At 24.3% G+C, this 12,674-nt stretch overlaps 2 protein-coding genes across 3 annotated transcripts; both read right to left on the reverse strand.

The window, feature by feature from the left end:
* Positions 1-2,649: 2,649 nt before the first annotated feature.
* Positions 2,650-7,030, reverse strand: Trp1 (translocation protein 1). Its single transcript, XM_011504978.1, has 6 exons — positions 6,778-7,030; positions 5,834-6,298; positions 5,408-5,755; positions 5,216-5,325; positions 4,947-5,126; positions 2,650-2,779 (listed from the first exon to the last, which is right to left on the reverse strand). Exons 1-5 carry the CDS (start codon positions 6,814-6,816, stop codon positions 4,961-4,963), a joined length of 1,128 nt encoding a protein of 375 aa, XP_011503280.1. The 5' UTR covers positions 6,817-7,030; the 3' UTR covers positions 2,650-2,779; positions 4,947-4,960.
* Positions 7,031-9,021: 1,991 nt separating this feature from the next.
* Positions 9,022-10,589, reverse strand: LOC105366516 (oligoribonuclease, mitochondrial). Of its 2 annotated transcripts, none has more exons than XM_011504981.1 (5): positions 10,561-10,589; positions 9,810-9,886; positions 9,553-9,714; positions 9,262-9,482; positions 9,022-9,158 (listed from the first exon to the last, which is right to left on the reverse strand). In XM_011504981.1, the coding sequence occupies exons 2-5, from the start codon at positions 9,855-9,857 to the stop codon at positions 9,026-9,028; spliced, it is 564 nt and encodes a 187-aa protein (XP_011503283.1). In that variant the 5' UTR covers positions 9,858-9,886; positions 10,561-10,589; the 3' UTR covers positions 9,022-9,025. The 2 variants fall into 2 exon arrangements, with proteins under 2 accessions (XP_011503283.1, XP_011503281.1); XM_011504979.1 differs by lacking the exon at positions 10,561-10,589 and adding an exon at positions 10,293-10,387.
* Between the last annotated feature and the right edge of the window lie 2,085 nt (positions 10,590-12,674).

Consider the following 12,674-nt stretch of genomic DNA (forward strand, 5'->3'; position numbering starts at 1 on the left):
GTCTACAGCAGAGAGAAAGTTACACAACCTACGCTCACTCAGTGCAGCCATTGCAAGGAACACGCGTTCAATTCTCCAGTGTGCAACGGATAACAACCAGTCAAGGGCTGACTGCAATACAAGGAAATAGTTAACCACACGAAGCATGGTATCGGACCCTCCTTCACACGAAAGTATACCAGCAGTTTTTATTGAGATTAACTATCACCAAAATAATTCCATACTCCCGTTATGAGTATGGTTGGCTCTTCCTACTAATCCTCCCAAAATTAGCACAGACCACAAATAATCCCATACTCCCTTTATGAGTATGGTCAGCTCTCCCTACTAATCCTTGCAACATTAGCAGAGACCTCGAGCCAAGCTATATCCCCTTTTAAGAAATATACAAAATCCACTGCTGATCCCTATAACATCATCGACGACATCGTCACCATCACCAAGGAACAACTACATCATTGTGATAGAACATAATTTACTCACTCCCTTGAGAAGTGAATTTAGAACAATAATAGTATAATTGTCAATAAAATTAAATAAACGATGTTCTATCGAAATTTACAGGCCTTCTACTTATGTCCTTTCATAATAATAGACAATTGTGTTATGAATCGCACGTAAGTTATTATAATCCAAGAATTGTATTATATGTAAAATTATTATTATTAGTATCAATATATAATTTGTATACATTGCATATGTATTTCATTCAAATTTATTATTTGTTAAGTAATTTTGTTAATTGTATAATAATGGATTTATAGTATAGTATTTTGTAGAAAACGTGGAAAATATTTTTTAGATTTAAATTCGAAAAACATGATTATTGGACTAAAGGTAATAAATAATAACAGTAAGTCATTTATTACTTTTACTTATGTTTATTTACATATCAAATGAATAAATAATTAATAATTGTTGTTAATCTTTAAATATTTAGTTTTATAATGATTTATTATAAAACTAAATATAAAGTGTACTATCAATAACAATACTTTCAATATCCTTTTTTTGACGATTTTCAAGATATACTACTGTTAATAGGTTATTTTGGTTAAAAAAACAATTTAAGTTAAGAATAAAACGTGCCTCACTAGGCTAAAATAAATAAAATGTTTAATGCAGCATTTTATTTATACAATTTTGTTCGAGATTGCGAGAATCTTTTCCTTGCATTAAAATACCCACGGTCGTTAGAGGCTTGAAAATGTCAGTACATCTGGAAAACACTCGTGAATAGACATTTCGATTTATTTTCGCAGTTCAAACTCACTTACTGGCAAGAAAGCGACGAGTCTGTTTATGCTAGAACATTCTAAAAGTGTCAGATATACGAAAACTATCGAGTATAAAAAATTTCCAAAATATTCATTGCAACCTAAAACCCTGCACGTGAGAGAACGAGCAATCCTCGGCACACGTGCCCACCTAGTGTCAAGAGACAATGCATAAATTATTGTGAAGTACGCCGAATATTGCTTCTCGCACGAGCAAAGCGACGACGCTTGACCAAGAACTCCCCACGTCACTAAGTCCAAGAGAGGGGCGAGCGTCCCAATTGCCACCGAAGTCACTTTTTCGATGTTATCATCGCCAAAGCCTAAATTCTTTGGAAGTGGGAAAAGAGGCGTGCATGCTAACTCATGCTACCCAAAAACCGCGCTCTGATTGGACACGAAAACAGGGAAGGGACCGCAAGTGAAAACCATTGTCAGTAATGTATTTAAGAGAAACAACTTCAAGATTTAATTACTCTCGATACAGTTCTTACCCAATTAGGAAGTAAGGATTCCTATGCATAGTTCAAGATCGTACGTAACACGTCCTCCAAGAAAGGAGACGTAAAAATTCACTTATCGTAGTCCGAAGATAAGTACCAATTGTAGTCCTCGTCAAAGTAGTAAGCGGAAAGTCCCTCGACTGAGTCTACGATTAGTCTTCGTAAGTGGTATCAACTACTCAATTATTATAACCAACATCTAAGATTCGGAATAAAAGGAGCCCGGTCATCGAGGTTAAACAAAGGAGACGCCGTGTGTAAGAAGAACAGTACGTATGGTCTAGTCTTCGAGTTATTTGCCCATCTTGCCGACCTAATCTCATCTTAACTCGAGTCCGCCGCCCATGAAGCCGAGCTTCGTGCCATTCAGTGCTTAGAACAAGCATAAAGGATTGAGGCCTTCTCACAGAAGAAACCACTGCGTCAGAGGAACAGCACGTGTCGCCAAGTCTTCGTGCCACTTCACGCCCACCTTGCCGACCTAACCTCATCTCATAAATCCAATCTTCGCGCCACTCAACGCTTACTAGCAGCCGCAATACGTGGCATTTTCTCTAAAGAGGTAAGAGACTTCTTATTTCTTAAGGACCAACACGCCCCGAGAGAATTAGAACAACCTCCGCGCGTTTAGCGCCCTCATTGTCGACCATAACCTCAACAAAGAACGCGCCCATGCATAAGGAGAGCAATCGACAAGCCAATCTTCGCGTCATTCAGTGCTCATAGCAGAAACAACACGCAGTTTATTATAGGAAGTGTACGCTTGCAACCGCAGCGTAATATACCCAACAACAGTTCAAAATTGATAACAGTAATACTAGTCATTCCTGTAATTGGAAATTAACAGAATAAACAGCATAACAACCAGATGTATTATCACTGACTTTATTATACTATCCCTTCCACTTGACCTTACATCGCTATTACACAACATCCCCTGGTCTCTGAGTTGTCAACGGCATCAATTTGAATCCCTCGAACCGGTCTTGGTAAAACGAGCTGGAACATTGGAAACATTTTGTACAAATTTAATAAATGTAAACATTTAGAAAGTTTATAAAAAATTGTACTAACAATCAATTGGATTTAAATATACTTTTATAATATTTGTTACAAATTCTTCTAAATTCATTTTTTTCGTAGTATCAATATCTCGATACTAGTATATTTACAGCTAGAACAATGTTTCTTTAAAAGAATGCCCATTCTAAACAATTTGTATTAATATAATTATATTATTTTAAAGATATAAAATTAGAATCTTTTAATTTAAAAAAGTAAAAATGGAAATAATTCATTTATTTTATAATTTTTATCAAAAAAATATATTTACCTATTATATACTATCTACTATTGATTTATTGAATATTAATTGAATGAATTGTAGTTATTAATTTTGTATATAATTTAATATTTAATGTCTTAATTTATCTTACAAAAATCAAATACATTAGTAAAAATTCATCATTAGAGTTATCTCTCATCAACCTATTCTTTCTATTCAATGCAGAGACCTGTTGTACAAGGATATGCAACAGGTTGTACAAAGAAAATGTCAATTGTAAGTATATGCAAATAATGAGTTTGTTTAATAATTTTAAATAAAATAATGACACTGATTTTAAAATTTGTAATACTAATGTACAAAGATATAATTTAAAACGATGCATATTATTTAAATAATATCATTTTAAAGATATAATAAATAATAGTTTAATTCATAAATATACATATATTTAATTGAGATACTCCTATTCAAAGAATAAAAAATGAAATATATGACTATATGTTAATATAAAATGTAATAAAATTATAAAGAAAAAAATTATATATACATATAAAATCATAATCAATAGTAAAATTAGCAGAAAAATACATATCTAGTAAATTTAATTTTTGGAAACAGAAAAGCTGAAAAAAGATTAATCGACAAAAAATAAAATACATAAAACTTTGAAAAATGTTATCTTTTTTTTTAAATTAAATACGATATATCAAAAATTATTTTGATCATTACATAGATTAAAATCATTTTTATTAAAAAAATTTATATTATACCTCAACTCTATTGTAATAATTACTATGGAAATTAATCAAATAATAAGAAATAAATACAAATTAATATGGAAGTAGATAATAATTTTTCTTGAAATAATAAAGAAATTTGTAAATAATCACAGCAACATAATAGGGAGTTATGTTGATTTGAAAACTATTTACACTCTAAGAATTGCACCACAAATTCTTAATCTAGAAGAAAATTATGTTCAATCTTATTTATTTTTATCCATTTCAGTATCCATAAAATTAGATTATTGATAAGCTCTGACTGATTGAATCTATTTCATACACTAATTGATATAATTATAAGTGAATATAAAAGTATAATATTTAATATTTATTTCAACATTTTAAAGAATTCAATTTAATTGAAGTAAAATCATTTTAGTTAAATAAATTAAATTTAAGTATTACTTCTTTAATTAAATTGTTAGATTGTGTTGAAAAAATATTAAAAAAACTTTTGCCCAATATATTTTTCTATTAATAATTTAATAGCTTTCTAATAAATTATATATCCAATTGAAGGAAACATTGAATTTATTTATATATCAACAAATATAAATATACAAATGGCTTGGTTTCAACTAATATTTCATTACTTATAAGAAAAATGGTTATTAAAAGTAAATAATACATTTTGCCATTGATGTGTAAATAAAATTAATTTTCTGTTAAAACTATTTTTTCATATACATGATACTGAATTGCATTATCAAAAAAGGAGCTTACACATTTATGATAAAATTAAAAACTTTATTTTATGATTTCTATATAAAAATAATTATTAATGCTATAAACTCAAGTATTTTTCAAATGTTCAGATAATCTAGCAATTGAACATAGTTGTATATTACATTAATACTAAAAAATTCAAAATAACAATTCTGATTAGTTAATATTTTTAATAATCATGATGCTATGTTGTTGACTTCAGTATATATAAACTTTCATTTTACACAGAAATAAAATATAATTTTAAACTAGTTATTAAATCGATTATGTATATGCTCAATAGTAATATTATTCATTTTAAGAAGGGTAGATGAAAAAACTAACAGAAACTTATAAATAAATCGATTTGATATATAATTAATTTTCTTACAAGAAACATCAGTCTCACAACATTTCAAAGTCACCACCAGTATTTGATTTATCACTTTCAGAGTCTTCTTCACTTGCTTCATGCCCATCCAATATTTCATTTTTATCATTGCTAGCTGATACTCTTAATAATGGAGAATTAGGTTTTGAAGCTTCCGATGAAGACTCTGATTTTTCCTCTCTGTAATTAAATAGAAATATTAGTTTTCTAATAATTTTAACTGTTTAAATAAAAATATATTTAAAACAATATATTAAAAATTAACTAACATATATGTATTGATACAATCTTCTACATCTGAATCTTTATCTTTATTCTTCTTGCATTTTTTCTTTTCCAAAGACTTTTTATTTTTAATAGTGGAATCTATATACTCGTACTAAAATAAATTAAAAATTATGTATTTGTGTGTGTATCTGTGAATGCATGTGTAATTTTTATATTAAAAATTTATCACATACATGATATAATGGCCAAAATGATGCAAAAAAACCAACATCTTCAACTAAATTTGGAAGAAGCCAAAGATGATGTCTACCTACTGTTAGTACCCATAAGAGACAGAAGACTATTGATCTTATAACAATTAATGATAGTATAAAAATAAGAAATCCTGCTGCAGCTATACTTAAGTACCAAACTCCATGACGTACTGTCAAGGGCCACAAAGGAAAAAGACAAATACCAATTGCTCCTAATACTAATAAAGCACCAAAAAACCAATAATATACTGGAATTGGTTCATAAATCCAAACATATGCATCGTTGCAATCTACAAAATATTGATCCATATGCATTTCTAATCGAACCTGAAAATAATTAAAGTTTTCAATATTTATTACCATTTAATATTTAATTTATAAAATTATGTATTTAATTTAAATTACCTTTGGTTTTTTCTTCATATCTTTCCTTTTTTCTTGTTTTTCATCATCTTCCCTTTTATCTTCTTGTAAATAATTATTTTCATCTTTGTTCTTTTCTTTATATTTCTCTCTTTCTATCTTTTTTTCTTCTTTAAAATCTTTTGAATCTTTGTTCTTTTTTTTAATACCTTTTATTCTAATGAGTTCATCTTCAGTAATAACAATTTTTTTTGCTCTGTGAAAAAATTTATGTCTTAGCATGGTATCTAAAAAATTAACAACATGTTGTCTTGACTCAAATATTGTTTTGTTCCACGGTGAATTTTCTAAAAGGGCATCGACTGCTCTAGTACCTGTGAAGTACTCAACAATATGATTTCTATCAAATTTAGTTTTCTTGGATCGTACATTACTACGAATCCATTTAGCTATATTATATTCTTCTTTAGATGGTTTATCAGTAACAGTTGATCCATCAAATGCATCCTATAAATATGTAAATAAAATTTGGTTATATTGAATTGATTAAAGTAATTAATTTAATTATCATAAATTGAACATATATAATTAATATAAAGAATTCTTTATATTAAAAGTATTCATTTACTACAGCAATAATTTATCATTTAATTCTTTTATATGAATTATAGAACTCTATTTAATTTTTTATATTTCATAAAATAGGTATATTATTGTAAAAAATAAAGAAACATTAAATCTAATTTGGCAAAGTTGATTTGTCATATTAATACTTCATATAGTAAAAAAAAGTTTAATATAAAAGAAAATTTTGTTATAAAGAATTCTATTAGGTGATAGTAAAAATAATTAATTTAAACGCAGAACATATACTATTTCTAACTTCTAATAGAAAATAATGAAAAAAAGTCAGTTACTGTGTAACAAACATTTATAATGCTAGTTACGAAGACCTGATATGCCGATTAATAAATCTTTACACTTACGTCTTTGCGTTTCTTGCATTTCCTACGTTCCACTACCATGATTTTATAAGAATTAGGTCAAACCTTCCAAATAAATTTAAGCATAACTTTGGGCTTCAAATTAGAAATCTGAATTGTTCGGTAACAAATTATTAATAAATATATTACGATTGAAATTCAGTTCTGATATATAATCTTTTTTTAACCTAATTTATATAATGAAAATCTGGTACAATCACACCTTTAACTCTATCATATCACTACATATTACTTATTACGCATAATATATATATATATATATATATACACATACACACGTATACGCTCTGTTATTTATTAGGCATCTGCTTTTCGCGTTTTAATGATTTAAGAATTTAACTGCATACTTTAAAACGTTTATTACTCTGTGTCATAAAACTACAAATCTCCCATTAATACAGTACAATCTTCAATGAATTTCGATGAATATCTAATACAGGTATATAACTTCTAGGTAGATTCCTGTAAACTAGTAGATATCAAAATGTTATGTGAATTTAGTAGCAAAAACCTTAAACATTTTATGGAAAAGTACAATGAGAAATTAGCTTTTACATAAAATTATATTTTAAGTTATTGCGATTCGAGTTATCTTACATCAATACTCTCTCTAAAAACAAAGAAGCAATTGCATTTAAATTCATTAAATTTGGTGGCGCATCTTTTGAATATATGTATTATCGAAGCCGAAATAAATGTAAATTGACTATCAATATTGAAACTTTAGTACATCTATTTCGTTATTTATACCCCCGCATATGCATACCCACCTATATGTGTGGAAAAATATTTATATGAATAGGTTTTTGATTAAACACCACATTTGAAAAAGCATATGTAAAAATATTATTTATTTTATTATAATAGAAAAAGCTATAATTAAAACATACTTAATTATAAATACAAATATTAATAACTGAAATATTAAAATAATAAGTTTAATGACTTTTTATCAAGAAATATATAGAATATGTATATTTCTAAGGATAAACTTAAAATAAGTAAATTATTTTAGGTCTGCCATTATTCATAAATGAAAAAATGTATACTGTTATTAATACTTGTTTAGGTATCCTGTAGAACTTCTTGAAATTTCAAGCTTGTAAAAGAGCTACTAAACAGATATTTAATGCATATGCTAAAAAAATCCACTACACTCCCTATTTAATTTTAATTTAGTTCTCTTCATTTAAATCTTTTATTTAGACCTCATCCAGAAAAAGCTTAAAAGCAATTATTATAAAAAAAATTAGAATTTAAATATATGCATCAGTTTAGTTTCAAGGGCATAACAAAGCAAAAAGTTCGTGTATAGTGTTTAACTAGAACATGTATTTGAGAGCCTCATAAATAAACAACTGAATGCGAATAAGTTACGTAATTACTTAATCCTGATCATTGAATTTTAATCTCAAGTATATTTTTAATATCTTCTTGTGCATAAGTTTAGCAATACTTATTTTTATGTATGTTTTTTTCAATATTCTCTTTTCTGCAGATTTTCTTATATTCCATCATGCAATAAAATTTGCTATATATATAAAAATAAAAAAAACAAAATTATTAAAGGTAGCATACATTATGATTTTAATAAAAAATATTTGCTGTGTTGATAGTTAAAAGGATAGAATGCAAAAAAATAGATGATAAAAAAATTTGTCATTTATATTTTTAATCAATTATGTTTTTGTGAATATATAGACAATAAAATAAATAAAAATAAATATGGAAAATGATTTCAGCAAGGAACAAATTTTATTATATTTTAAACTAGTTTTGTAATGTCACAAGCTTATATTAAGAAGTTAATAAAATTAATCCTGTTATTTGATATCTTTCATTCAATACATTACTCATAAAAATAACTATGTGTTAGTAGAATTAGACTTATTAATTCATTTACATCATAATTACATTAAATATAACTGTAGAAATAGAAATTATATAACTATTATAAATACTATAGTCAACATCATAAATCATTCTTTCAAACTATAACAACATAAAAACTAGATTTGTGATGTTCCTTTTCTACAATTACACTTAATGATAATTTTAATACAATGAATATTTTTTAGTATATTTTTTACATTACTAACATACTTTTATAATATAGAGGTATAATTTTTAATTTTTAATTACATTACATTGTAGAATATGAACATTTTTATTTATCTTTACAATAAGGTTTAACATAGTATAATTTTAATTCATAATATTGATTTTAAAATCAATTACTATTAATATTAAAAATATTCTTTCTATAAAATATAAGTTCTTCTATAGTTTCTTTAATATCATTCATTGCTTTATGACTATGCGTTTTCTTAGGAGCTAAACTATAAATTTCAGGATTCCAACGTCTAAAACAAAAAATTTATGAATTAAATTTATCTAATATTAATATCTAATAATAAATGAAGAATTTAAAATAATATTTAAAACAAAAATAATATTAATATATACCTCACAACTTCTTTTATTGATGATACATCAATATTTCTGTAATGTAAATAATTATTTGATTCTTTTAAGTATTTTTGGAGAAATAATCGATCTATGTAAATTGAATTTCCTGCCAAAGGACATTTTTTTGCTGGTACATATTGCATCATGAAATTTAAAAGACTTTTATCCACAGAATCCTCATTTTCATTGCTTTTTTGTGAAGCTTTTGTAAGACCTGACTAAAATATATTAATATAAAAATTAAAATAGAATATATAATATAATAAGTGTAGTAAATGTAATTTGTACTTCAGAATGGGTTATTTTACACCATCCATTCATTTTTTCTAATATACTATCTTCTTGATATAAAATTTTATGAAATTCATCACTAATAATATTTAAATTTTCATCAGTAACTAAACAAGCAATTTCAAGAATACAATCGTTTTCTATTTCAAGACCTGTTAACTACAAAAAAGAATGATATATTTCAGTTAAAATGTTAATTATCTATATAAGTTAATAAAATAAAATGTTAATAATCTATATACAATTATGTTTACCTCCATATCAATCCATATGATGTTATTTTTATTCTGAATACAAGACATCTCTTTAATAGTACAAACTTTTGGAATACCTGTATATATACAAATAAAATTTACATACTCAATTTTTGAATATTTATTAATTTAGTAATTATGAAATTGGCATCCATATTATTAAAAAAAATTGTTTAAAGTAAATATAGAATTAATTTTTAACATTTTAACTTAATTAAAACAAAATTGTTCTTTAATTAACTATTCTTGATACTATACTATTACTGATAACTATTTTTAATGATTCTTGAAATCATTGAAATAATATTTAATATAAATAACAATTAACTGATTATAAAGAAATTTTATTATGTTTTTACTTATAAGACATTGTTAACAATTATAATGATTAAATTCTTAAAACTAGAATTATATTTTAAGTTTTATTATTTGTAATCAAATATAAAAATTTGGTATACAATAGAATTAGAATGAATAGAATACCATTTGTGTACATGTAATTTACTGTATGAGCCTTTATAAATCTTCTTAAATATTTAGAGATATGATATAAAATAGCCATAATCACATATATTAAAATTAATCTATCAAATAATTTTTTTAATAATAATATGGTAAACTATACTGCAATGAAACAAAAATTTGAAAAACAAGTTATATTTTTAATTACAAATTTAAATAATTTAAAATATTTTATTTTAAAAATATGTAAAACTATATAGAAAATTTTTATAATCTATTATATATTTACTTAATCTTTTAACTATATAGAGTAGTGAATTTTTAGTTTAACTATTAACCTAAAAATTCTAGAATATAAAATATAATATTACAAGATACATAATCTTATGCAAATATCTATAATTAAAAAATTAACTATTATTAATATTCGTATTAATATGTACAAAAAATGGAGAATTGTAGATTTCAAATATTTGAAACACAAATATTTGAATGCACATTTTAATTTGAATACTTTTCTTCAGTGAATTATGTAACTTATTATATTTTAAATTGCATTATAATCTTAAGTTATTTTTGAATAATTATACTTTTAAAGAAAATTAAAAATAATATCTTAATTTAAAAATTTAAAAATTAACACATTAGATTTTCAATAATAAAAAACAAACATATTGTATGAAGTATTGAATGAGGACACGGTATAAAAATAGTAATGATGTGTTTAATATATTATGCGCACTGACAATATAATCTAATTGGTGATTGTCTGTGAGCTCTTTTTAATTTCGACAACAATAAAGTAACAGAATCAAAATGAAATAAAAACTTAATCGTAATGGAGAATCTAAAACATATTTTACTACTTTATATAAATTGATCTTTTTTTGTGATAAAATAACAATAAAAAATAAATTAGTGAAATAATTTATCGTAATTGTATATTATTTATTATTAGTAATAGAGTATTTATTTAAATAGATATTTGTTAATATCTAAATATTAAAAATATAGCAAATGTTTATATTTTTATTTACAAATAAATGTACGTGTTCATGGGTAATTGCATTCACACGCGTATATATATAGTGTATTAATTTTTCAATATTAATTTTAATAATATATTAAGTTGTCTTTCGTTTTTCATTTTCTAAAAATTAATTTAAAATAATAGTTTGCTATAAAAATAACAATATATTATCATAAGTATTTCCAATTTTTTTATGCATATTAATTTATTTAGGTAATAAAAAGGAATATAGAGTTAAAAAATTATACAGAATTTCTAGTTGTAAAGTTTTAAAATTAATTGTTTGAATACTTCCTTTTTTAAATATTATTTTATTATATAATATTCATTTAAAGTTATTCTTATTAATATTTTTTATTACAATAAAATATTTTCAGTATAATTAAAACTAATTTTTTTGTTATTCCTCGACTTGGTTTTATTTATTATAAATAATTACAAATGTAGGGTAATTCCTATGTGTAATTATTACATTCTTTGTAAAAGATTATCGCGACTGTTAGCGAAAATAACAGTTACCTACTAATTAGATAATTTATTTAGTTAATTTATATTGAAGTCAAATTATTATTTTGATGTTATCACTCGAATAACAGTGTTTTTATAAAATATATTTGATATAAAAACAGTAATATTATTTTATTAGATAGATCCAAAGAAAAAATTATATGAAAATATTTTCTGTAGTATTTACAAGTAGATGCGATTCAATAAGAGTCTATTAATTTAAAAAAGACATAAATACACGAAGCATTCATAGGTATTATTGGACGTTTAATTTGCAATTTGCAAATAGATTTAATACAATTCAAAGAATTTCTAAATATTTTAAGGTGAATGGTTTCTGTATTAGAATATCTCCATTATTTAGTTTAGTTATCTTTATTGTATAAAAACTGAAGAAAATATAAAGAAAAATCATTAAGCAACTTGGTAAAGTGATATTTTAAAGATGAAAAGGCTCTTAAGTTGACATACTTTTAAGATTATTTCAGTTCTATATAAATAATAAACTACAAAATTCTAGTCTACATTAACAATAATATAATTTTAATAGAATGTAACTAAAAAGAACTGAAATATAAGATTAAAAATATATAATTGATATTATGTGATCATTAAAATGAGCTTTTAAATATTGTTAGGTTTCGCATCTAAAAAATACACTATCCTACTTTTGAAATCTAAAAATAAAAGTTAAAATACTAAAAGAAAAAAAAGAAAAACTAAAATATCTAGATATTTTAATTCTCTTGACTTAAACCATTATAAGTTTACAAACACGATTGATTTTAAATACAATATTAAGGAATATATAGTAAAAAAATTTTATTAATGTCTGAAGCACGTCAGTAAAATTTATAAAAACGATA

The sequence above is a fragment of the Ceratosolen solmsi genome, unplaced genomic scaffold (genome assembly GCF_000503995.2).
Source record: "Ceratosolen solmsi marchali unplaced genomic scaffold, CerSol_1.0 scaffold49, whole genome shotgun sequence".
Taxonomy (NCBI): Eukaryota; Metazoa; Arthropoda; class Insecta; order Hymenoptera; family Agaonidae; genus Ceratosolen; species Ceratosolen solmsi.